The 22,956-nt window shown below is 36.8% G+C and overlaps 1 protein-coding gene and 1 long non-coding RNA gene across 2 annotated transcripts; one reads left to right on the top strand and one right to left on the bottom strand.

Annotated features, from left to right (window-relative positions):
- Positions 1 to 209: 209 nt before the first annotated feature.
- On the bottom strand, positions 210 to 22,673 carry LOC149565063 (cytochrome P450 734A1-like). The gene is made up of 5 exons (XM_089818615.1): positions 22,223 to 22,673; positions 21,781 to 21,998; positions 21,267 to 21,508; positions 1,152 to 1,539; positions 210 to 898 (listed from the first exon to the last, which is right to left on the bottom strand). The coding sequence occupies exons 1-5, from the start codon at positions 22,494 to 22,496 to the stop codon at positions 473 to 475; spliced, it is 1,548 nt and encodes a 515-aa protein (XP_089674741.1). The 5' UTR covers positions 22,497 to 22,673; the 3' UTR covers positions 210 to 472.
- On the top strand, positions 771 to 20,902 carry LOC149565064 (uncharacterized). Its single transcript, XR_016361995.1, has 2 exons — positions 771 to 906; positions 20,592 to 20,902. It is a non-coding gene; the product is annotated as an uncharacterized LOC149565064 (long non-coding RNA).
- Positions 22,674 to 22,956: the final 283 nt, after the last annotated feature.

The following is a 22,956-nucleotide window of genomic DNA, read 5'->3' as shown; positions in this document are numbered from 1 at the left end:
CATTCTATATAAACATTTTGTGGCCTATTTTTTTTTGAAAGTGAAGTTATTGCTTTGCTTCACTTAAAAAACAACCTCCTAATTTTAAACGTGAACTTCAATGTTTCATTGATTTTTTTTTGGCTGATTTGCCTCCGCTGTTAATAAATTTATTTTGTTGTTTTCAATAAATAAAATCTAATTAAAATTTGAAGTTTACTGTAAATTGATTGTATGGGGAAAAATGGCCAAATGACAAGGTTGCCAAGTGGCCTAAGTGCGATGATCAATTTATTGAATTCCAACTACACAACATTAACGTTAGATGAAGTTCATACCCTAAAATTGTAATAAAAAAAATAAAAAAAGGGTTTCCCTCTTTCCTGTAGACAGATCTGTTTACCGGCTCCATTTTGATAACACATGATTAAGATGTCGAAGTTCAGGACCTCGGAATGTCAATTATTTATTTGCCACTTGTCATATTTTTAACTTAGATCATGTGGAGATTGAGCTGAGCTCCAAATTGAGGAGTGAGCACGGCGGAATGTACTGGTGCGTGGATATAATTTGGTGAAATCCCGAAGGAAAACTGTTGCAGAATCATGGTCAGTACCACTTTGGCCTCCAATAGTGCAAAATTCTGACCAATGCAAATCTTGGGACCTACTGAAAATGGTATGAATGCATTCGGATGTTTGGCAGCTTTTGAAATTCCTGCTCTAAACCGGTCTGGATTGAACTCGTTCACGCTGTCTCCCCAAAAAGCTGGGTCATGGTGCATTGCAAGGATTGGGATATGAAATTCAGTATCTGCAGGAATTGAGAATCTGCCAAGCTTTACCGGCTTATCCGTTCGTTGGAGCATTGCCACTGCAGGAGGATAAAGTCTCAAGGATTCATTGAGAATCATTCCCATCTGCATCAGTAAGTGCACACCATATATTAATCGAAGTTCGTCTTAAAATAGATTTGAGGAACAGAACAAATTTCTGGGAAACACATACTGACTGCTAATTCTTCTCGGCTTTTTCTCCCAGCATTTACGTCATTAAAAATCTTTCATTCATTCATTCAAATGGTTTAAATAGAATATTGTGAAAACCTAACATGTTATAGATCAGCAAGGGAAGAAACGAAATGTGGGCAGGGTTTATGCTATTTGTTCTTACAATCTTTAGGCTATTCACGGTCTCTGCAGTTGGAAAATCCTTTTTTCCACACATTTCTAAGACCTCTTCACGTGCTAGTTCTTGCCAGTCCTGATGCATTCCCAACAAGATCATGGTCCATGTCAAGAGGATTGCCGTAGCTATGTGTCCCGCTGTATAGAAAGTTATCAATTCAGAAATAATTTCATCTGTTGTCATGCGAATGTTATTCTGCGCTTCTCTTTCTTCCTTGTTGGTATTCATCATGAGTCCAAGTAAATCAGTACCGTAGTCCGCTGACTTTCCAGTGCGAACAGTTCTCTCCCTGCTTTCAATCACCTGTCTTGCACATTTTCTGATCTCTTTTGTCAACCACCATTCTTGCATGTTCTTTTTTGTAGGAAGAGACCTGTTACGAATAAATTATTCCCAAAATATGTTAGTCCTCACTGAATTTATAGAGAAGAGATAAAACTAGATATTTTTCCTGAAAATTCATATTTAATTAGTTATACACGTCAGCAATTACACCCCTTTTTCTATGGTTCATCTAGGAATCTCTCTAGACTGCTTATATCTTTACAGCATTATAAGTGGGGATTAGACAGGAAAAAGGCTTGCGGAAGAGTTTGTAGAAATCGGAATAATTGTACTTGAAAATTCCCTATGCCACACAAACGATTTTATTTAGGAAGAAGGTGCTCGTTTTGGTACTATTCGCCATTCGTAGATTCGCCCTTAAAGTTATGGCTAATTATGGCCGACATGTTATAACCCTAAAGCGGTTTAATACTTGTATAAAAGGGTTTAGGGTTGGGTATTTTTCATTATGTTGTGATGCGATATTGGTTCTTGCGGTGGTATTGAGCTGTAAGGGATTACGGATTGTAATCAGGTTGTAATCACTGGATTGTAATAAGATCGGACTTGCTGTTTGGTGGACGTAGCCCAGGGATTGGGTGAACCACGTTAAATCTTGGTGCCTTGTGTTCATTTCTGTGTGATCTATTATTTTCTGTTATTGGTTATATTTGCATGTAGTTTTTTTATTTTTGTCCGTGGTTTATCCTAACAAGTTGTATCAGAGCCTGGTTTTGGATTGGTCATGGGTTCAAATCTCCCCGGTGCCTTCTTGACCCGCATAAGCACCTGGTATGCGCATCGAAGGGGAGATTGTTGGGTGATGCGACGTTTCTCTATGGAGAATGCTAAAGCTGTCAGCACACCTTTACCTGGTCATTTGAAATTGACTAAGGAGATGTGTCCCAAGACACAGGAAGAGGAGGATAAGATATCCAAGGTACCCTATGCTTTAGCTGTAGGAAGCTTGATGTATGCTATGGTATGCACTAGGCCAGATATTGCACATGTAGTGGGAGTCGTTAGTAGGTATATGAGTCATCCACGATTTGAGCATTGGAATGCTGTCAAGTGGATTCTCCGATATTTGAGAGGAACATCCAATAAGTGTTTACACTTTGGGGGCTCTACTACTGATTTACAGGGCTATGTTGACTCAGATTTGGCAGGAGATATTGATACTAGGCAGAGTACCACAGGTTATGTCTTTACTATTGGTGGGGCAGCTGTGAGCTGGGTTTCTAGGTTACAAAAGATTAATGCTCTATCTACTACAGAGGCAGAGTATGTTGCTGCTACAGAGGCAGCCAAAGAGATGATATGGCTTTAGTTCTTCTTGGAAGAATTGGGACATCCTCAGAAGGATAATTATTTGTTCACAGATAGTAAAAGTGCCATTCATCTTGCTAAGAATTCAGCTCTGCATTCTAAGACCAAACACATACAATTGCGGTACCATTTCATTCGGTCAGTTTTGGAGGATGGGCAGTTAAAGTTGGAGAAGATACATACCAATGACAATCCAGCAGATATGTTGACAAACGTTGTAACAAGGGAGAAGCTGAACTCCTCTTCAGCTTCAGTTGGTCTTTTAGACTGAACATGAATAAAAGAACAGCAGAGTCCAGGGTGGTTTGATCCAGTGGGAGCCCCATGTGGTAGTGGTCTTGCTACAAGATCAGTCTCCAAGTGGGAGATTGTTGTTTAGTGTGGAGCCTGATCAGTCCCCAAGTGGGAGATTGTTAGATTGTGGTGATTGATCAGGAAAGTACTGTTCGTTTTGGTACTATTCACCATTCATAGATTCGCCACTAAAGTTATGGCTAATTATGGCCGACATGTTATAACCCTAAAGCAGTTTAATACTTGTATAAAAGAGTTTAGGGTTGGGTATTTTTCATTATGTTGTGCTGCGATATTGGTTCTTGTGGCGGTATTGAGCTGTAAGGGATTATGGATTGTAATCAGGTTGTAATCACTAGATTGTAATAAGATCGGACTCGCTGTTTGGTGGACGTAGCCCAAGGATTGGGTGAACCACGTTAAATCTTGGTGCCTTGTGTTCATTTCTGTGTGATCTATTATTTTCTGTTATTGGTTATATTTGCATGTAGTTTTTTTATTTCTGTCCGTGGTTTATCCTAACAGAAGGATGGATCCTACTTCATGTGTTTTGACTCTAGAATGGTAAATCAGATGACCATCAAGAACAAGTTTATGAGTTGGATGCAATATGTTGTATTAATTTTCTATGATTTTCTATTAAGAACCAGTATTAACTATTTTTAAAATTAGATGTTCAACGAATAGATAAAAGGATAGAATTTTTGGAAACATAATGTTTGGACTTCTTGATAAATATGGATGGAATAGAATAAGGTTTCTGGTTAGCTTTTGGGAGAACAATGTACTTTTGTGCAGCCTGCTCTTTAGAAAAATTCAAAGCAGTAGTTGTATGAGAAAAAACAGTAAGCACACACGGGTAAAGGCAGCAGTTTGTGTTACATGACATTCAAAAAGTTTTGAGTAAAAGGAGTTGGCTATTAATGAGAATTAACGATAATAGACTAATTTGCACTTATACGTTTGTGTGTAAAGGGCGTAATTTATATCTCCAATATCCTTGAATTATCATACCAATCTCCAAAAAAAATTATTTGTTTGGATTCAAATTTAATTTTGACTCATTTTTTTGTTTTGAACTGAATTCCACATTAGAAAAAATAAGGTTTCTATTTTTGAAAGCCATTTTTAATGATTTAGTTAGTAATTAGTTGGGAGCTAGTTTCCTGTAGGATGGTTTGGAAATTTGCACCAGAATGCAATGCTTATATAAGTATTTACATAACTAGTTGTTTCCCATAAACGAGGCAATTACTGGCAATTTGTAACAGCTTATTCCTTTGCATCTGAAATCTTTGGAAAAAAATATGCTTATATCAAGTAGGTGTTCCTTGAGTCTTTTCTAATATTGACCACTATGTTATTGGGCTAACTTAGTGAACACCACTCTCAGTGATGAAACATACATGCGTTATAAGAAAAAACATTTATAAGAAAAATTTGTAGAATCGTAATTAACTGAACGGTAAATGAAGGGGGAGATCAACATTGGTACAATCTAAGGAAAACCCATGTAATAGCTATGCTTTATTGGCTGTAAATGTGAACTTTGCTCTTTAAAAAAGACAATCAGATTCATCGTAAACAATGGTGATTGTCTTGATGGATCCATACTTACTTTATATGTTTTTCTTTTGGAAGCAGTATTTGTGCTAACATGAATAATGATACAAATGTGAATCCATTGGTTGGTTTTCTCAAAGATGCATGTTGTAGGGTGAGATATGAGGCACATTAAACAGTTAGGTGTATACCGCATTGTCAATGAACTTCTACAGGCAATTTGTAGTTGGCCATAATAATTAATGTTTATTAATCTATATGTCCTAATAAATGTTTTGATTGTACAGGAAATGTTACTCATGAAGGCATCCACAATAGTTATGTTATAGAACATTTCAGAGTTTCTAAAAAGTACAAGCACAACACAATAGTTTTTGATTGGGTTTTGAAAGGGCCTAGAATCTTGTACAAAGAGGAGGATAGAACCTGAAGTGCAACAAGACAACAAAGAACAACCAAAAGTAACCACAATGAGACAGCAAACGACCAAACTGTTCAAATCTTACAAAGACCCATCCAAAGTCATGGTGATTTAAAGAAATGCTCCAAAGATTTCTGGTTAACCTGAGTACCAAAATCCTTCTCCCCCAAAATCATTTACTTGAATTAAGGAGAATCCTTAGGAACTGTTGATGTTTGGTAGCTTAAGTCGGATAAACCTGTCAGATTAAACTTTTGAAGAGAAATTAATATAATAATGATTCATGAAAATTCTCTCTCTCTCTCTCTCTCTCTCTCTCTCTGTGTGTGTGTGTGTGTGTGTGTGTGTGTGTGTGTAACTACAATTAAGTTTGTCATTATTAATGAATAGACATGACCCATGCTTCTTGGTTTATTCTCCATACAAATACAAAGAGATCACTGCCTTTGGAACAAACATACCGAACAGGTAGTGCTTAGTACATTTTGCAGCGATCCTGAATTCCATCATGGCATCAGAGCTAGGCTGCAAATGCAAAGAATTTTTGGAGGATTTTGATCTGTGAAAGAAGAGGATATGCACAACCAATTATAATGCCAATTTTTGCATAGAGCGATTTGCAACGATAACGTGCCTATGCTTTAAACAAGACAAGTCTTCTGAGAGTTTCATGAAATAAGGCAAGTAGCAAACTGTGAACAGAAAAAGGCAGATACTTTGGGCACACAGTGGAAAGAAGGCAAGAAAGTATAGTGGTCATTGATGATTTTATCTGCCATACTTGCACTTCAACAGCATAATTTACGAGCAGATAGCAGAAAGCAAGAAACACAAAACATGAATCTTGCTTGCTCTCAACAGCCGGGACATGAACTGTAAATATCTGTTACTCGCAACAAGCTAGCAAGGAAAATTTTCAGACGACATGTAGAAAAATGCAAATATGTAATACACATTTTTGGATAGAGTATGGAAACATTGACACATTTGTTGAGGGGGACATTTTCATTTTACTTTGGATTAGCAGCGATATAGACAAAGGATGCATGCTGGTTTAGGAGATTGAGAAGCGTTTTAGAGTATGAGAAGCGAGCAAAGCTTTAGAACAGCGATAATGTGTGTAGATGCAGATAGATTGCACAAGGAATGAATATTGATTGTATTATGAAGCATGCACAGAGCTTGTCAACCATTTGTAGATGGACATGACAACGCACACACAAACCCAGGACTGATCAACTCCCAAGATTCCGAGCCAAGTAAGGACTGTTTAGCAGAAACAAAAGGGGAAGAGTAAACAGAAATTATATGTGCAGTTGATATAGCCATGAAAAGGGCCAATTCACTGAGTGATGCAATAAGGGAGGAAACTGACTATGTCAGCAGCATTATATTGGACAGAAAATTCTCATCAATTTGCACACAGTTGAAACAAAGGAAAGAGCACACCATTTGCCAATGAATTTATAAGGTGACACATAATATAACTTTATTGGATCGGCAAATAAACACAAGGAATATATTTTGAGGGGATCAAGTCTCGACCATATTACATGGCAAAGGAATAAATAATTCTTTCTTGAACCGAGGTGACCATGTGGATGGTGGACCCACCAAGAAGCTTGGAAAAGAGATAATAATTATAAGTGGTGTCCACGTCAGTCACTTATAAAGTAGGAGATCATGGGACACATAAAATGGACCCGCCGCCAAGGTAAGTAGAACTATGTTAATAGTTATTTAATAATTTGAATTATTTGTAATATTACGACTTTTTTAATATTGCCATTAAGATTATTAAATGGAATACAACTCAAGTATAATTATGAATATCGAATATGATTAATTATACATAAGAATGTCACTTGAACATTAAAATAATTATATTGTTTTGAGGAAAGAGACAATATTACACTATTATGATATTTTACGAATAACTGACTATTCCCAATATTGTTATTATTCTTGAGTATTAGTCTCTCTCTTATTTTTATTTCATTATATACTATAAGAGCTATTTGACTTGATCTTTTCTTCCAAGTACATTTTTGCAAGAAAGGGAGATTGATATCAGATCCAAAGGGAGTCTGACACTTCTACAAAGACAAATTTGGATGAGGAGCTTAGAAGATTGATATTCAGAGGGAGACTGAAAATCCATGTGTGTGACTGCATGATTTCGATGGGCCTACCCCTTGTGTACATCACGAGGAAGTGATGGTTTCGAAATAATTATCACTTGTACTTGTAAAAGTTATTAGAAGGTGATGATCTTTTCTGGTTAATATTATATTTCTGTTGGATAAATTTATATATATGAGATATATAAATAATATATGGCAAATATTATATATGGGATAATTAACTTATGTTAAGAGTGTATCTATATAGGCCCGTTAATGGGCTTGCAAGGGCTAATCCTAAATTGAAAAGGGATAAGGTGTGTTGGCCACCACTAGAGGAAGAATGAGTTAAAATTAACTTTGACGAGGTTGCTCGGGGAAATCTGAGGGTCTTTGGTTGTGGTTGTGTTGCGAGAGATCATTAGGGCAACACTCTTGCTTTTGTGGCCAAATGACTGAGGGATGGTATGAATAATGAGGCAGAATGTTCAGTAGCAAAAGAAGCTTTAGTCTTAGGGGCTAAATTGGGTATCCGAAAAGTGCATCTCGAAAGGGACTTAGAGATAATCACAAATGGAATTAAGAAAGGGAAGCTGGAAGCATGGCATCTTGACAAACACATTAAGCGGATTAGAGGTTTGTTAATGGAGTTTGAAGACTTTAAGGTTTCCCATGTATATAAAGAAGGAAATAAGGTCGTAGACAAGTTGGCCAATATGGGCGTATGCAACTTTGGGGTTTTAGAACGAAATCTATGAAGACATTAGACTTTTTGAATTAAATTAAAAAGTGGAAAAAACAATGAAGAGGCCAAAAAATAAAGTGTTCTTGCTGATTAATTTAGGGAGTACAACTTTAATTATGAATCCATTCCCTTGATAGCATTCATGAAATCGCAATCCCCAGTGCGTGTTAGAGCTTGTAATTATTTATTGGAACCCTGCATAGAGTATGCTTCCAGATTGTTCAAAGTGTGTGAATTTAAGGAGGAAAGACATGACACTTTGTAGTGTTGTTAGTAGAGAGACGAAAATGGAGGCAAATTTTGCACTTGAATCAGATAATTAGATGCAATCTTATGAAGGAAAGATTTCAGTTAGGCGTTTGAAGAACATTTTTATGTTTGATGACCTGGAATTCGTGGAGGGTATCCAACAAATGTATGGAGTGGAATACTTGGACTCATATTGGAAGAGACACTCCAATTTGGATGTGGCTTTTCTCTTTGTGGCATTGGCGCTAATGGTGGGTGAATCCAAGGAGGAAGTCAGCAAGATCATGGCAACATGTGTTGACCCACAATTGCTGTAGGGGTTGGAGGATATTGTGGAACAAGCCATTCTGGGTGTGGGATTGGAGATGGGACATGAGCCATGGAGACTGATTGGAGGAAGGGAGAATTTTGTACAACCCCTGATTGTCTGGTCATCGGCAAGCCCAAAAGGGGTGCATGTTCCGCAGGTAGAGCAAGGTTGGAAGAAGGTTGTGGAATTCCTGCAGATGAAGATATGGGTGTCGATTGAGGATAGGCAGGGTACGCTGCACAAAAGTGTGACTGCTCTAGGACAGCCCTTGCAACACCAGATTGTGAGGAAAAATCAGAATGAAGTGGGAGAATCCACGGTGAAAGGAATGTGGGTGGACATCTCCTTGACTGAAGAGGCAAGAGCAAGTGGCAGCAAGCATCGTCAAGGTACCTTTTTGCTCGGGAAGCCAAGGCCAAGGTTAGGTTAGGGTGACCAGAGCACTCCAAATTTCATGAGGGAGGAGGTGGCTAAATGGTTCAAGGACTAATCGCAAGTGGCTGGCGAAGGCGGATGGTAGCATTGCCATGGGCACCTAAACGTCTCCTTGTTGGCGATTTTTGTGGGATTGGGCTACTGTTGTGTTTTCATAGGGTGTTAATGCCCGTTTCTATGTTTTATTTATTATTTATGTCTATGGGGTAGGGAAGATTGATGTTTTTAATGTATTTGACCAAATAGTGCATATGGCAATCTGATGTAAATCCTCCTTTTAATATCAATACAAAATTCAAAATGTTACCTATATATATATATTGAAATCATTCACAAATCTTGTGCTTATTCAAGCAACAACATGAGACTTACAAGCTTATTCAAGCTCCTTACAAGCAACCGCACTAGAAACAACAAATGGAAGATCAAGAGTCACAACTTAGAATTTCACAAAGATGTCCCTCTTGGGATTTGAACCAGGGTCTCCACAATGAGAAATCATTGCTTCAACCAAGCTAAACCCCTTGGACAAAATGTTACCTATAAAAAAAAGAGTGTATGTATATATATGAGGGTATATTACTTGTGTTATAACTTTAACTAATGTAAGTTAATAAATTAAAGAGACATGTCTCCTCAAGAGACATGCCTCTTTATATCACATATATATTCATTCGTATAGTAACTTGGAAAACACATAAAATATCCACAATTGCTATTACAATTTACAGAACAAATTAATTGATCCTATTTTTAACATGGTATCAGAGCAAGGTTAGAATCTAAATGCCAAATCAGATATTTGTTTTATTCACACAGAATTTGTAAAACTATAGAACATATTTTACACTTCTTAGTGCTATTTCACAATTAGAGAAATATAGTTTGGCTGCTCACAATGTATAGGCCCTACAGATGATGTTGCAAATTTGCTAGGCAACTTCAAAATGCACGTTACACTGGTATTCAATCACAACTGGAGGGTCCCTCCTACATTTCCAGCATATGAACCAAGAATGGTGAATGGTATCCAATGTTGTTCAAGTCTTGAATCCTAACTCAATGGTAAATAGCCAATAACTCCCATCTATCCTTCTGTGGTTGTCTTGACCCATGCTTGCCGATGTTGAAAATTTATCTCCCAAATTAATAAGCGTGTTGTGACACTTGAAGCATTTGAGCCTTATGTACACCATGGCATCATACAAATATTAATGACAAAAATGTGAGTGTGAGAGGCCACAACCTAATTCAAACCTACAATAATCCATAAAGTTCTTGTTGAACCATTAGGCCTCTTGATTCTTGTCTTGATATCAAATCCTTCAAACAATTGCACATTCTAATATCGGGACTCTAGGAAGAAGTTGTGTACCATTTTATGTGCAAAATATTGTGATATTGTTCATTAATACCACAGTGTCATTGTGAAAATGCAAGAGGATAATCCTTGAGAGCAGAAAGACTCTATGTAGCCCCAATCGAAGGCATATAATCCAACAAGTATTTGTTGTGATAATCTAAATAAAATCAAGTATGAGGAAAGCTCATATATAAAATTATTGAATCAGTATTATTTTCAAAGGTAATCAATAACTTCTATGGATCCTGACGTTCTACATAAAGGCGGTAACTATATACGAGCAAGGGAAGATGTTGATAGATCAATAGTCATAATATATACATGGCAACACAAAATTATTTGATCAATAATTTTGCAGTGAAGTAGCAACGATCACTATGTAGAATGACTACAGTGTATTGCGAGTACACAAGATTGCATTCTTGAAGTCAATAACGGAATTGTGGAGACTTGAATGGAGCTGTGCTAGACGATTATGTTGATAGAATAATCTCAGAATGGTTGTAGTCTGTACTACCATTAGTATCAGATAATGAATTAGGTATTCAGGAGGAATGACACTTCTTAAGAGTGTCAAAGAATAGCTTCAAATAAATGTTGTGGTGACTCCAAAGATGCGGGAAGAGGCAAGATGGATAAGGAAAGTGAAAATCTAAACTTTGATTATTAGCTGATCCATAAGCAACGATCATGAGGAGGGGCTTCTAACAAGATATCAATTATGTTAATCACTTGGTTGTTGTCAATCTAAGGGAACCGATGATGATTAAATTGATAAGAACCTCTGGCTGAAATTTGCTCAATGTTGAGCATTCGTAAATCATACTATTAAATTGATGTAAAGGCAAATAACATAGCAAGATAAGATAGTGCTTATGATAGGGTGCTTATAAGATAAAACAAAGTTTTCTTTAGCATTTGAACTACAATCATTTCATCAACAAAGCAAGAAAATATGATTGTGAATCATGCTCAAATATAATTTGAAGCTAAAATACCAATGATCAATTCTTAATTATTACTATTGAATAATACAAGGACCTTGCACGTGAATAAAGGCAAACAAAAATTAATGTGTCAATGAAATATATAGTCTTGGAACCAAATACCTCCATCACAAGAGGAACTTGTGCCATTGCCACAGGAAATATATATTTGTGCTGAGTGTTCATAGTGGAAATTTTATTATTTGTCAAAATATGAATAATCAAGGGACATTTGTGAACCGACAAATTCCTTATTAGAATGAGAACCAATGGGATCTCACATGTTCACATTGCCACAATAATGGTCCCATGACCATTAACTGCAAATTGAGGACGAACATAGGTAATGTTGGACTCAGGAGATCTATTAGGATGACAGGTTTTCATTGTCATAAGATTGAACACATTGCAAGGTTCAACAGGTCAAGAAATAATCAAGAAAACCAATTGGTGAACAAGCCAAATGATTAGAAAAGGAAGCAAATTGCAATCATTGAAGAGACTAGAAACCAGCTGAACTAAGTTTGGGTGATGAAGGATGAGAGCAAGTCATCGAAAAGATCCATAATCGCCATTAGGTGTCGAGAATTAATTAACAAACTAAACCTGCATTGGCTTAGGGGGAGCAAGTATTGTCAAATCAATTTTCGGACCCCCTAGAAGAATGTGCAGTAAGATCTATTTTGCATATTTAGATGCACAATGATAAATTGTGATATGTTGTGAATTTTGGATCTATAGCATGAGGATTTACTTTATTGGAGGTAAGATCTTAGGTGTTATGCAGTGCATAGTTATGCTCAACTGGTGATGCATTAAATTCTAGTTTGTAAACGCATATAAACAATGTACTTCATTTTCCATTTACATGTTTGAAGAGCAGTCTAGAAGCTATAAAGTGTTCACTTGAGTGATTCAAGGTGATCTAAGCCATGGGGAGAAGCATTTGTTGGTGATCTGGTGTAGAATTGCGAGCCGTGTTTAAGTCTATCCGATGGTAACCCTAGTTTTGAGGGTTTGAAGGTATTTATCAAAGTCGACCCGATGGGAACCCTAGTTTTGAGAGTTTGAAGGTATTTATCAATTTCTAAGCTTGAGTTTGTTAATCTCATCATGGCTAGACCAATTGTTGTTGATGTTACTGAAAGACTTTGACCATAATTCAAGAAATACTTCTTTAAGTTGACTTAGGTTGATTTGGTGGGTGCCCTATCCAATGTGCCCTACAAAGTCATGAACATTGAGGATCCAAGCGCTTACATCCACTGTAAATTGGAGAACTTGGGTGCAACAGTAATATTCAATCAGCATAAGGATCTATGTGATGACAATTTGGTACTAAAGGAGGAACATAAGATTTTAGCAGATAGGGGTTTGACAAACATTGTGTATTTCTCGAAGGACTTTGAGGATGAAGAAGTGAGATATGTTCTAAGCTGTGTAGATGATCAATTCATATGGTTGGATTGGTCGTATAAGATCAGCAAGGAAGCAATCCATGCTATTTTTGGTTATTGTGCTATCAGTGAAGTGCCCACGTTAAGATCTGCCCAAAAAGATGAGGTCACCTGATTAACCAAATCAAGATGGGATAGAAGGGCAATGACAATGATGACATCATTGATCTTGAGGTGAGATTTGCTTCTGTGATCATTGGCTACAAAGTGTTTCATTCAAGTAGGATGAATAGTATACCGACAACAACCATTCTTATTGCATATAAGACGGTGAAAGAGAATGTTGTTTTTGATCTTTGTGAAGCTATGAGAGATCAATTGTACTTTAACATGGAGAAGATCAAAAGGGATAAGAGACAACCCTTGAAATTTAATTAGGTATTCATGGGTATGTTCTTTTACTTTCAGAATTTCTTTCTTGGTGTTGGTAGTATCACATGGTCAAAAGACACATTGACAATAGTTTAGATTAAGAACTGCATTAGAATGCTAGGAAACAATTTTATAGGTGAAGTATGGGGATACTTCAAGAGTTTCCAGAAAGAGATGCATCAAAGAGAGAATCTCTTCAACTATTGTTGAGAAATACAAAGATACTATTTGTTTCATGTTTGATATTGATACATGTTTGATGGAAGTTGTACAGCCTAGAACTTCATGGGTTATGCCAATGGGCTATGAAGTTGAGGCTGATTTATCGAGAGCTTATGTAGAGGACTTATTGTCTAAAGCCCAAAGGTGTTCTAGTGTTCATATATTTGGGACATTTGATGAGAAAGATAGGGAAGTCTCTAGCCAGCTAAATTGACCAGTTATTGAGAAGAAAATTAGGTAGGAAGTTGAGCAATTTGCTATAAAGAAAGGTTTTACAAAAGAGCAAATTAACGAAGCCAGAGCACAATGTAAGGCACAACAGGCGAGTACATTAGGTACTGTAGGTGATGATGAAGTTTAAGTGTTGTCTTTAACTAACAAAGCTCATATTGGGAGACAAACAAGAAGCACTACAATAAAAAAGGAGAAATCCACTCCACCGACTATGCTACCTGTGAAAACAAAGGAAAAGGTTGCTAAAGATGATAAGCCCGAGCCTTCCAAAGGAAAGAAGGCATTAAAACTAGTGAAGACTATTGATAAGAGAAAGAAAGGAAAAGCTCAAGGAGATAATATAATTAGAGTGAAGAAGAAGGAACTGAATCAAATGAAAGCCAATGAAAAGAAATTAAAAGTAGTTGTTGCCCCCACTGTGAAGACTACTCAGCCTGACATGAGCAAGTATCATTCTATAAATAAAATTGTTGATAAAGCTAAGAAATGGGGTATTCTTATTGAAGTCAAGAAATTCTATGATTGTTTCAATGCTGAAGAGCGAAAACAAATAGAGGATGTTGTAGTATTCAGCATGAATAAGTTAAGCTTTGATAGAACTACAAGGGCAAATACATACATCATTGTATGATAAAGTTGAAGCAAGATGGAAAATGCACTTAAGAAAGACATATAACTTCTTGAATATGTCTTAGTTTAATTACAATCAGAATTGTTGAGGGAAGAAATACAAAAGGAGATTCTTGGTAAAACCAGATTGACCTTTACAACCAAGAAAAGGCTGATAAGGCTATTGAACAATGAGATCCAATCTATCCAAGATGAGACAAAAGCTACATTTAAGAAGTTTTTGGGACTGGAGGAACCGAAAAAAGAAGTGCATGATGTTGACGATGAACTGAAACAAAAGGAACAAGAGGAGCCATAGATTACACATATAGAGGAAGGATGGGATATTGGAGGTGTAAAGGTCACAATTGATGATAGCCCTAATGCTCTTAAGGAACCAATGGAAGTACCTGAGATGACAAGAATTGATCAAGTGATGGAGAAACTAATGGTTAATGATAGTACGAAGAATGCACCTACCAGCGAGGAAGAGCAGGTACCGGTAGAAGATGTTACCAAAGGAGATGAGCATAAGGATGAGGAAACACATCTTGAGAATGTGTAGGTGCAAGGAGAACAAGAGAAGCAATGAAAGGAGACTGCAGACAAGGAGAGGGAGCAAGAAACTATAGCGTAGACATTTACTTCTCTCAATGAAAGGTGTTGAAGAGGATGATGATGACATACCTGCCATTCAAGGGCCTATTGATGTCAGTGCTCTGAGCCCCAGTGAGCTAATGGACATTGCTACTGCAATGCAATTTAAGGCAAAGAAGCAAATCATAAGAGCACTAAAGAAAGAAGCTCCGCACTAAAGAAAGAGGCTCAAGTCATCCTATCAGCTAGGGATGTACCATCAGATTTGATGCCAGAAGTTGATTGTGATGCATGTGCAACACCTATTGCTCAATTGGATAAATTGGTGAGTGTAGCTAGTGAGAAAATGCAAAGTCTAGAGGATGCTGCAATATTTGAAGTCCAAAAGGACTATGAGTAGAAGAGGTCAGCTAAATTGGTTCAATCAATTGCATTGAATAGATTCACTTTGACAGTGAATGTGAACCAAGTAAAGGAGGCACTACAAGATAGTCGTAAGCTACTCGCCACTATATGTGATTTTTCAAAGTTTATGCAAGATCTTGAGCAGAAGAAGGCAAAGACACAAGAAGAATTGAAGAGGTTAGTTGCAAGTTTTGATCCAGTGGCTCATTCAGCTACCAATTTTGGAATTTCTATAGGAATAGTAAATCATAAGTTAAAGACATACAATAATGAGCGGGAAAAGAGAGTTGCAACATTTTTGGAGTTGTAGAGCAACTTAATCCCCAAGATGGACTTGTTGCAAAAAAGATTGAAGGAAGCTGAGGTTGTACTTGCTTTAGTGAATATGTTTCAAGTAGATGCATTAGAGTAGTTTGCATTTTTGCAAAGGAGTCAGATAGTCATAGTGGGAAATCTATTGAAGACTTGGGAGAATGATCTTCAATCATTGAAGACAAATTTTGTAGATGTTTTCAAGCGGATCTAAGTATATACTAGTAAACAGTTTTGACCTTTTTCTCATTTTGCATACCTTTGTCATTGTTGTCAAAGGGGAATAGTTATAGTCAATGAATTTTTTTGTCAAGGGGAGTACTTCTAGTAAACATTTTGTATGCTTATCAAAAGGGGAGTTAATGGAAGAGAGTTTTTATTTTTGCCCATGTATTGACACTTAGTCAAATTTTCACTAAGTCTTGCCATCAATGCCAAAGGGGGAGATTGTTGGCATGATGATGAAGTTTGCGGTGATTATAGGCATCAAAATGTATGGATCATAATTACAGTGTTGTCATTGCTAGCAACAAAGTAGTCTACAGTTGATGGCCTAGCTATACCGATAGAAGAATTGATTATATAGTCATTATTATGAAGTGTTTATGGCACCAGTGAATGGACAATCAGGTGCAAGATTTTTGATGTGTGGCAATGTGCTTTATGTTTCAGCATGTGTGGTTGATAGGGAAGCTTCATCATAGGTATATCTACCTAATTCTAGAGCTGTAGCTACCAGAGTGAAGTATGGGCAGAGATCTGATGAGTTAAATTGGTCATAGCAGGAAGAATAGAGTAACCAACATAGCTGTGATGAATTGGTAATCCGACAGGGTCAAAGTCAAAGGATATATTAGTTACCTAGTGAATTGTGTTAGGCTGACATCAAGCACAAATTTCAATGGATTGGTGCTTGCTCATGAAATTTGAATTGCCTGTGGAATTGACTGATGGTAACATGTTTTAGGGTTCTTCCACCGCCTTAAGACAAGTATTAAAGGAGACAAAAGATCAAATTGCAGTGGCTGTTGGTATGACTATTGATGTTGCGGTTATAGTGTGATAGTGTAGAAGTGTGTTAGAAGCAATTCAAAGCAGAGCATTTGATCAGAGATACATTGGATCTGTCATGCAGTGAGTGCAAACATCAAATTACTTTCACTTGTTGATTCTAACAGATTAGCAAACAAAATCCCCTAAGAGGGTCACGCCTCATAGGGTGAGCAAGATCATAATAGGTCTGAAGTGCAAACCCTCTTACAAGGTGATTCTCATAATGAGTTTTGTAATCCCCTAACTGGATAGATCTTAATAGGTCTTTGTAATAGCTCTTAACCGGGGTAAAATACTCTTAACCAGGTGGATGCAATTTCTCCTAACAGGGCAAACTTTTTATTGCAGTAATGAGATATTTGTGTACTAATTCCCACTGGTTTTTCCCTTTGACCAATGGTTTCCACGTGAAAAATATTGGTGTTCTTTTTTTGCATGTGTGGAAATTTGATTTACTTTGTTTCTATATTGTTGTTGCATTTGCATGTTGTTTATTGTGGAAGTTATTGGTAAAAGTTTATAGATCTGTGCTTACACTGATTAGCCATCCCCTCTTAGTGTCATCTAGCATTAACAATCAGGTAACGGTACAGTCCAAAGAATATGAGCTGATGGAATAGAGGAAAAGAACCATCGAGTTAGAGGAATGGACAGCCACATCAAAGAAAATAAGTTAACATACGAAGAGATGCCATAACAAAACCAACAGCTCTTCAGAATGGCAAAACGTCACCATAATACAGGAGGCTGTCCGAATAATGAATGCTATAACATCTCTAGTCATATCAAAAACAAAGTTTGCATGATGTCAATAGATAGAAGGAAACACGATGCCACTGGAATATATAATATGCCAGAACATTATTGAAATATGGAGAGAGTGAAAAGAATGAACAATCATTTGAATTGATAGGCGCATAGGACCAGCAGCAAGCAGAGGATTATGAGCGAAGTAAGAAGAGATATAACATCCAGGAACTGAAACAATCCGAAACAATGAGCTTATGAGGTATGGACAGAACTTGCAAAAAGTTGCATGAGCAGGAATAAAATAAATGAAGATATATATTGCTGCTATAATATTCAACATATAATAATACATGTAACAAATGACAAAAAAATAGAAAATAGAAAAAAGAGGGAAAAGTCCAGTGAGTTTACCAAACTAGATTCTAGAAAATTGGGAAAATTTGAGAGACTAAACACTTATTCTAGAGGAGGCCAACCGTTCAACAAGGGTACGGAACTAGGAGAGGAGGAGTCATGCCATTGATGTGGCATGGTGTTCCCCATTTCCATCCAATGCTTCGCGCTGGAAAGGGTAGCGAAATGGCACGTGGTAGGGAGTTTGGGAAGAATTTTACTGGGATGAACCAGAATAGAGACAAGAAATCAGGGTCACAACTGTGATCCATAGGTTAAAGGTGAGCAGGAGTAGAGTACTGCAATTTGTAAGCTTCACATAGGCAATTTTATAACTCGGAGGTTTGGGGGCGGCATTTATTTTCTATTAATGGGAACACATTATCCCATGTCCCCCATGTGGCTGCCTTACAGCATTCTTTGCTTAATTTTAACCTGATAGAGTATCCCTATGGAAATTTTTGTTAATGGCAAAAGGATAAATTGGAATGCTATTGCCTAGGAATTGAAATTAAGCTTTGGAAAAGTGGAGAGGGTGCTGAAAATAAGCAGCAATTGCATATTGCAAAAAATGATATGTGGCTCCACAAATTTCTTTCCCTCCTTTAGAATTTGCCTTACGATCTTTTGTCTAAATTCTACTTGCAAGAATTATTATTAATATTTCCATACAAAAACAAAATTTAAGATTACTGCCCGAAAATAAGTAGAAAAATAAAAAATCCTTGGGGCCACCAGCTTAACAAATTCCTCCTTACAAAATTAAGCAGTGACTTTATATTAAGCTACAAGTAGCTAGACACCCTTGCTGGGTATGTAGTACGAATATTATAGGATCAATTTGCTTTGATCCCTCTTACTTTAAAAATGACTCTTCATAATCGGGTACATGCAAAAGTTGTTAAAATATAGTAAGGAAGGAAAAAGTGTACAAAGGTAAGATAGGAGGGATGCAAATGGAAAAATTAGATTAGGCAAATGAACTGTTAAACAAAATGTTTCATGAAACCTAGTCTCTTGAAATCTATGGATGATTTTCCCTGAAGTGGCAACCTTCCAAAATATTGCTTAACATTTAAAAAAGAGGGGATTAACTGAGGTTAAGTGTTTGATATTTTAAAATTGCCTCTTTTTATGTAGCATTATAGAAGTTGGCTTATTTTTTACAAAGTTGTACATAGGTCTTGGTGACTAAATTCTCTCTACTCTGTCATAAGTCACAGTTTAAGATTCTCTTAGGAATAGAGCCTTAACCTTGATTATGGGATGGAAATGCAATATGTAGTTCTGACAATTAAGAACTGGCTGAATAATGATTAGGACCAGCTCCTGAAAGCCTGCTAGAACATGGAAATAAACTCAGATTATATTCCCATAAAGTAGGATGCCATCAGGTATAACTATGAAATTAAAGTAAATTTGGTAACTGTGATCTTGGATAGCCTTCCTTCAAGCTACTTGGGGATAATTCCTACTAGGAATGAGTTTGGAAAGTCCTGCAATTGATCTCTAATAAATTGGGCTTATGAGAAGTTAATGATTTATATGTAACCCACTTGGAGGATTAAGTTATTAGTTCAGAGAGTATATACTTCCCATAAGACTCTAAGAGTGATAGGCGAGCTTGGATATTGGTGGCAGTTTGATAGGAGGGCAACCATTAAAATTCATGGTTGTAGGATTGTGTGCAATGTTGTTCAAATACTTCATCCTAAGAATAACAGCCAGACACCTCTGGTCTATTAGCGTAAACAATTATTAGGTGTCACTTATTTTGTTACATTCCTCACATGTAAAGTTTGGGATGTAGTCATGAGCCCTGGGTGGAGGAAAATCTGAAATGTGATTAAGGGCGTTTAGTTGTCAGTCACCAGTCTTGTGTAGGTGATGGATGCCAAGAGCCATTCTTTGTATCTTCAGTATGATTTAGGAGGGTTTATCTGGTTTCTACTAGTACCATGTAGGTAATAGATGCCAAGAGATAATGGTTGTATTAAGGATTTAGCCAGCTATCACCAGCAGCATGAAGGTGATGGATGCTAGGGGCTACCCATGGTATGAAGGTGTTTGTTGGCTTTCACTACTGCCATATAAGTGGTAAATGCTAGGAGCTACCTCAAACCAGGATGGACCAACTCTTCACCAATGGCGTAGAGGCAATAGATCTTTGGATCGGTTGGCTCAACTGGTTTAATGGTTTTGTGGTAATTTAATTTTCGGCCAATGATATATATTGGGTATGCTTACCATTCCCCTTTTTTAATGGTGGAGGCAATCAATCTGAGAGACTTGCTGTTCATTTCACCTGGTGGTGATTTAGGAATAAAGATGCAACCATGGTGTAGTATGGGATGCACTGCACTCCTCTTTTTAGCTGCCAACTTGCACACTGACTGTATGATCAAGTATGAGGGTGACCACACTATCTCGAAGAATCTCAACTTCTTTACCACTCTGTCTCTTGTCTCGGACCTTTGCATTTTAATTGTTCTCATCGATAGACTAGCTAAGTCTGCTTAGGTCTTCTTGGTTGGGAGTGCATAGGGTTCTTTATCCACACAATTAGGATTGCTTGTTTCCTTCCATCTGGAACTAGAACCCAGGCAGCCCCATCGCAGAGTTGTGCTAAATCAAGCTTGTACACCATCAGGTACTTATTTATGATCATTACATAATAGATTGTGCTTTCTGATTGTACCATGTATTTTCCTAACTCAAAGCAAGATTAATCATTGTTTCCATTGGATGCATAGATAATTGAATGGGGCTGGTATAAATCTGATTTATGAGATACTTTTATGAAGCATGCTGTTGTAGGAATTGCTATTACAGTTCATTCTAACCCAGGGTTTGTCAATAATAGGAACTTTGTGTTGCAGGTTCTTCTTTATGGTTGTTGCTGTGATTGGAAAAATACTTGCACAAACAGAAAAAAAATGAAACAAAAAATCTGTATAACTAGGGTGATTATCACAATATGATATATATACTGGATGATTATTACTTGGAGCTCTTATTTCTGGATGTGGAAGTTGTTCAGTTGAAGTTCTATCCTGGAGCACTAAGGCTGATTATTTGTGAGTGCATTGTAGCTACTCAACAGCTTGTGTCAGTTTTATAAATCGATAAATTAATGAAATGAATCAAAATGATAATAAGTTTTGTGGAGTGAAAACAAAGAAAAACTTTATCCTCTGTTTTCCTTGTGAGTTTAAATTTTACATCTGCGAAAATCCTCAAAAATCCTCTAATTTGTTCTAGAAATCTTCAATCTCACATGTGGTTCTTCTATCTTGTTGCTATCAATTCCTTATGTGCTTTAGTTTTACAAAATAAGAGTTATTTCTTAAAAGAAGAAAGTGCTTGAAACACTTTATGTAAACAGAGTAACATTTTTCAGAGACATAACTTTAAGATAGCAAATGTGAAACTTTTTTGAGAAACTATGCGTGATGGAAAAATGCAAAAGAAGATGCTCACATGTGTATGCATCCCAATAAAGCATGTCTAGGCTAGTCCTAATAACAATTACTTGTAAGGCTAAAATTAGTAACCTGGAACCCGGAATATTAAAACTTCGAGATCTTTCAACTACGAGCATGATTCGCTGCGACAGTAAATGGAACATGTATTTTCCTTCTGCATAACTGCTTCCAAATGCCGTGCGTGAAATAACATCTGATGTAAGACAAGAAAACTCTTTCAAGACATTAATTTCATTGGCTCCTGAAGATACCAATTTCTTCCATTCTTCAATCATATTGGTCCCACACTCCGCAATTTGAGGAATCATGCCCTGACAGAAAATGTATTTTAAAAATTATGGGTCATTAGTAAATAGAAAACTGTGTCACCTCTGTAGGAGTCAAACAAGCATAAATGTGGAACACTGGTGTAATTGAAGATAATGTTACATATATTTTATTGGGTGAGGGGAAATAATCCGTAAAGCATGTTGTAATGTTGTGAAAATACGAAATACCCTGCCAGAAGTAACTGCAATGGGAACAAGATCTATGATCAAGTATCTATTCAAGCTCTCAGAATTGTGCAATTTCAAGATTTTACCTTCAAGACATCCATATGAAAAGAAGGATTAATGATTCTTCGATGCTGTGCCCATTTTTCACCCTGTAACTCCAGAAGCCCCTGATCTTTTATTGGCTTAGGATTAACGCTAACTCTTTTGTAGTTCCCTAATTTGTTAGATAGTATCTCTCTCACCAGCTGAGGATCAGGAACATAAAGCCTGGGTTTATTTCCAAACCAATAAACAAACTCATGCCCTGCATCACAAATAAATACATGTACTTAATCAATTGAATGGCATGATCCTCCTCCCCTTCTTGCTACTACTCAGCATGGTGCAATATCCATGTTATAGGACTGCATCACCGTATGATGGGTAGAGACCGTGACTAAATCCATAGATATAAAATTCATTGCGAAATATTGAACTAATCTTTTGAGCCCATTTAAATGTTTTCAGATGGAGAAGATAGACATGTACCATAGGTTTTGCTCCATTCATTGAAAGCTGGAAGAACTCGAGGAACTATGTTGTGTCCTGACAGCGACTTTGTATTAGATTTCTCCTGACTGGCCATTTTAACAATATCAGGAGCATTCCCATAGATAAACTTGTAAGAAGGGCCTTGAATCCCTTGAGCTTCAAAGGACTTTTTCAAATGCAGTGGTTTCACCCATATGGCCTTGGCAACTTCCAGTAGAATGATTGCTAAAAGAGCTGAAACCACGGTGACAGCCCAGAAAAGAAATCCCATTTTCTAAACCAAAAGATAAATTTCTGGTCCTATTAAAAACAAATTGAAATCAGCACTGAACTGCGAGCTCAGATTGAATTATTTGCGTTTGAAGGCACTATGTACGTGTACATTTATAGACGTAGAATTAGGTATATAATAGTTCGCTATATGAAGGTGTAGACCGGTTCTAAGAGCAATTGAAAAATGTGATTCTGTATTGTTTTATTTCTATTTTTGACTTCGACGTAACCAATGACAAAACATAGGAGACGTAATCAATGACAGAATTTATGGACCAGACGTGATCTTGGTGGTTTTATATTTTGACTGAGAATAATATATACGTTTATGTATCAAAGATGTCAATGGCTACGCAATTTTATTTGTCAGTTATTATCTTTTCTTGTATGGATGGAGATTTGAATTCAGCATCTTGTAGGTGTCATAACATGATTTTGATAACAAAGTTTTTGACTTG

Source organism: Cupressus sempervirens, chromosome 3, assembly GCF_028749045.1.
Source record: "Cupressus sempervirens isolate cs-2001-9-10 chromosome 3, ASM2874904v1, whole genome shotgun sequence".
Taxonomy (NCBI): Eukaryota; Viridiplantae; Streptophyta; class Pinopsida; order Cupressales; family Cupressaceae; genus Cupressus; species Cupressus sempervirens.
Note: the sequence above shows the minus strand (reverse complement) of the source record. Positions and strands in the feature narration are given on the sequence as shown.

Coding starts and splice junctions, on each gene's coding strand:
- LOC149565063 (XM_089818615.1), bottom strand. CDS start 22,496: ATGGGATTTCTTTTCTGGGCTGTCACCGTGGTTTCAGCTCTTTTAGCA. Junction 21,999..22,222: donor TGAATGGAGCAAAACCTATG/GTACATGTCTAT, acceptor TTTGTGATGCAG/GGCATGAGTTTGTTTATTGG. Junction 1,540..21,266: donor TTTAATATTCCGGGTTCCAG/GTTACTAATTTT, acceptor TATTCGTAACAG/GTCTCTTCCTACAAAAAAGA.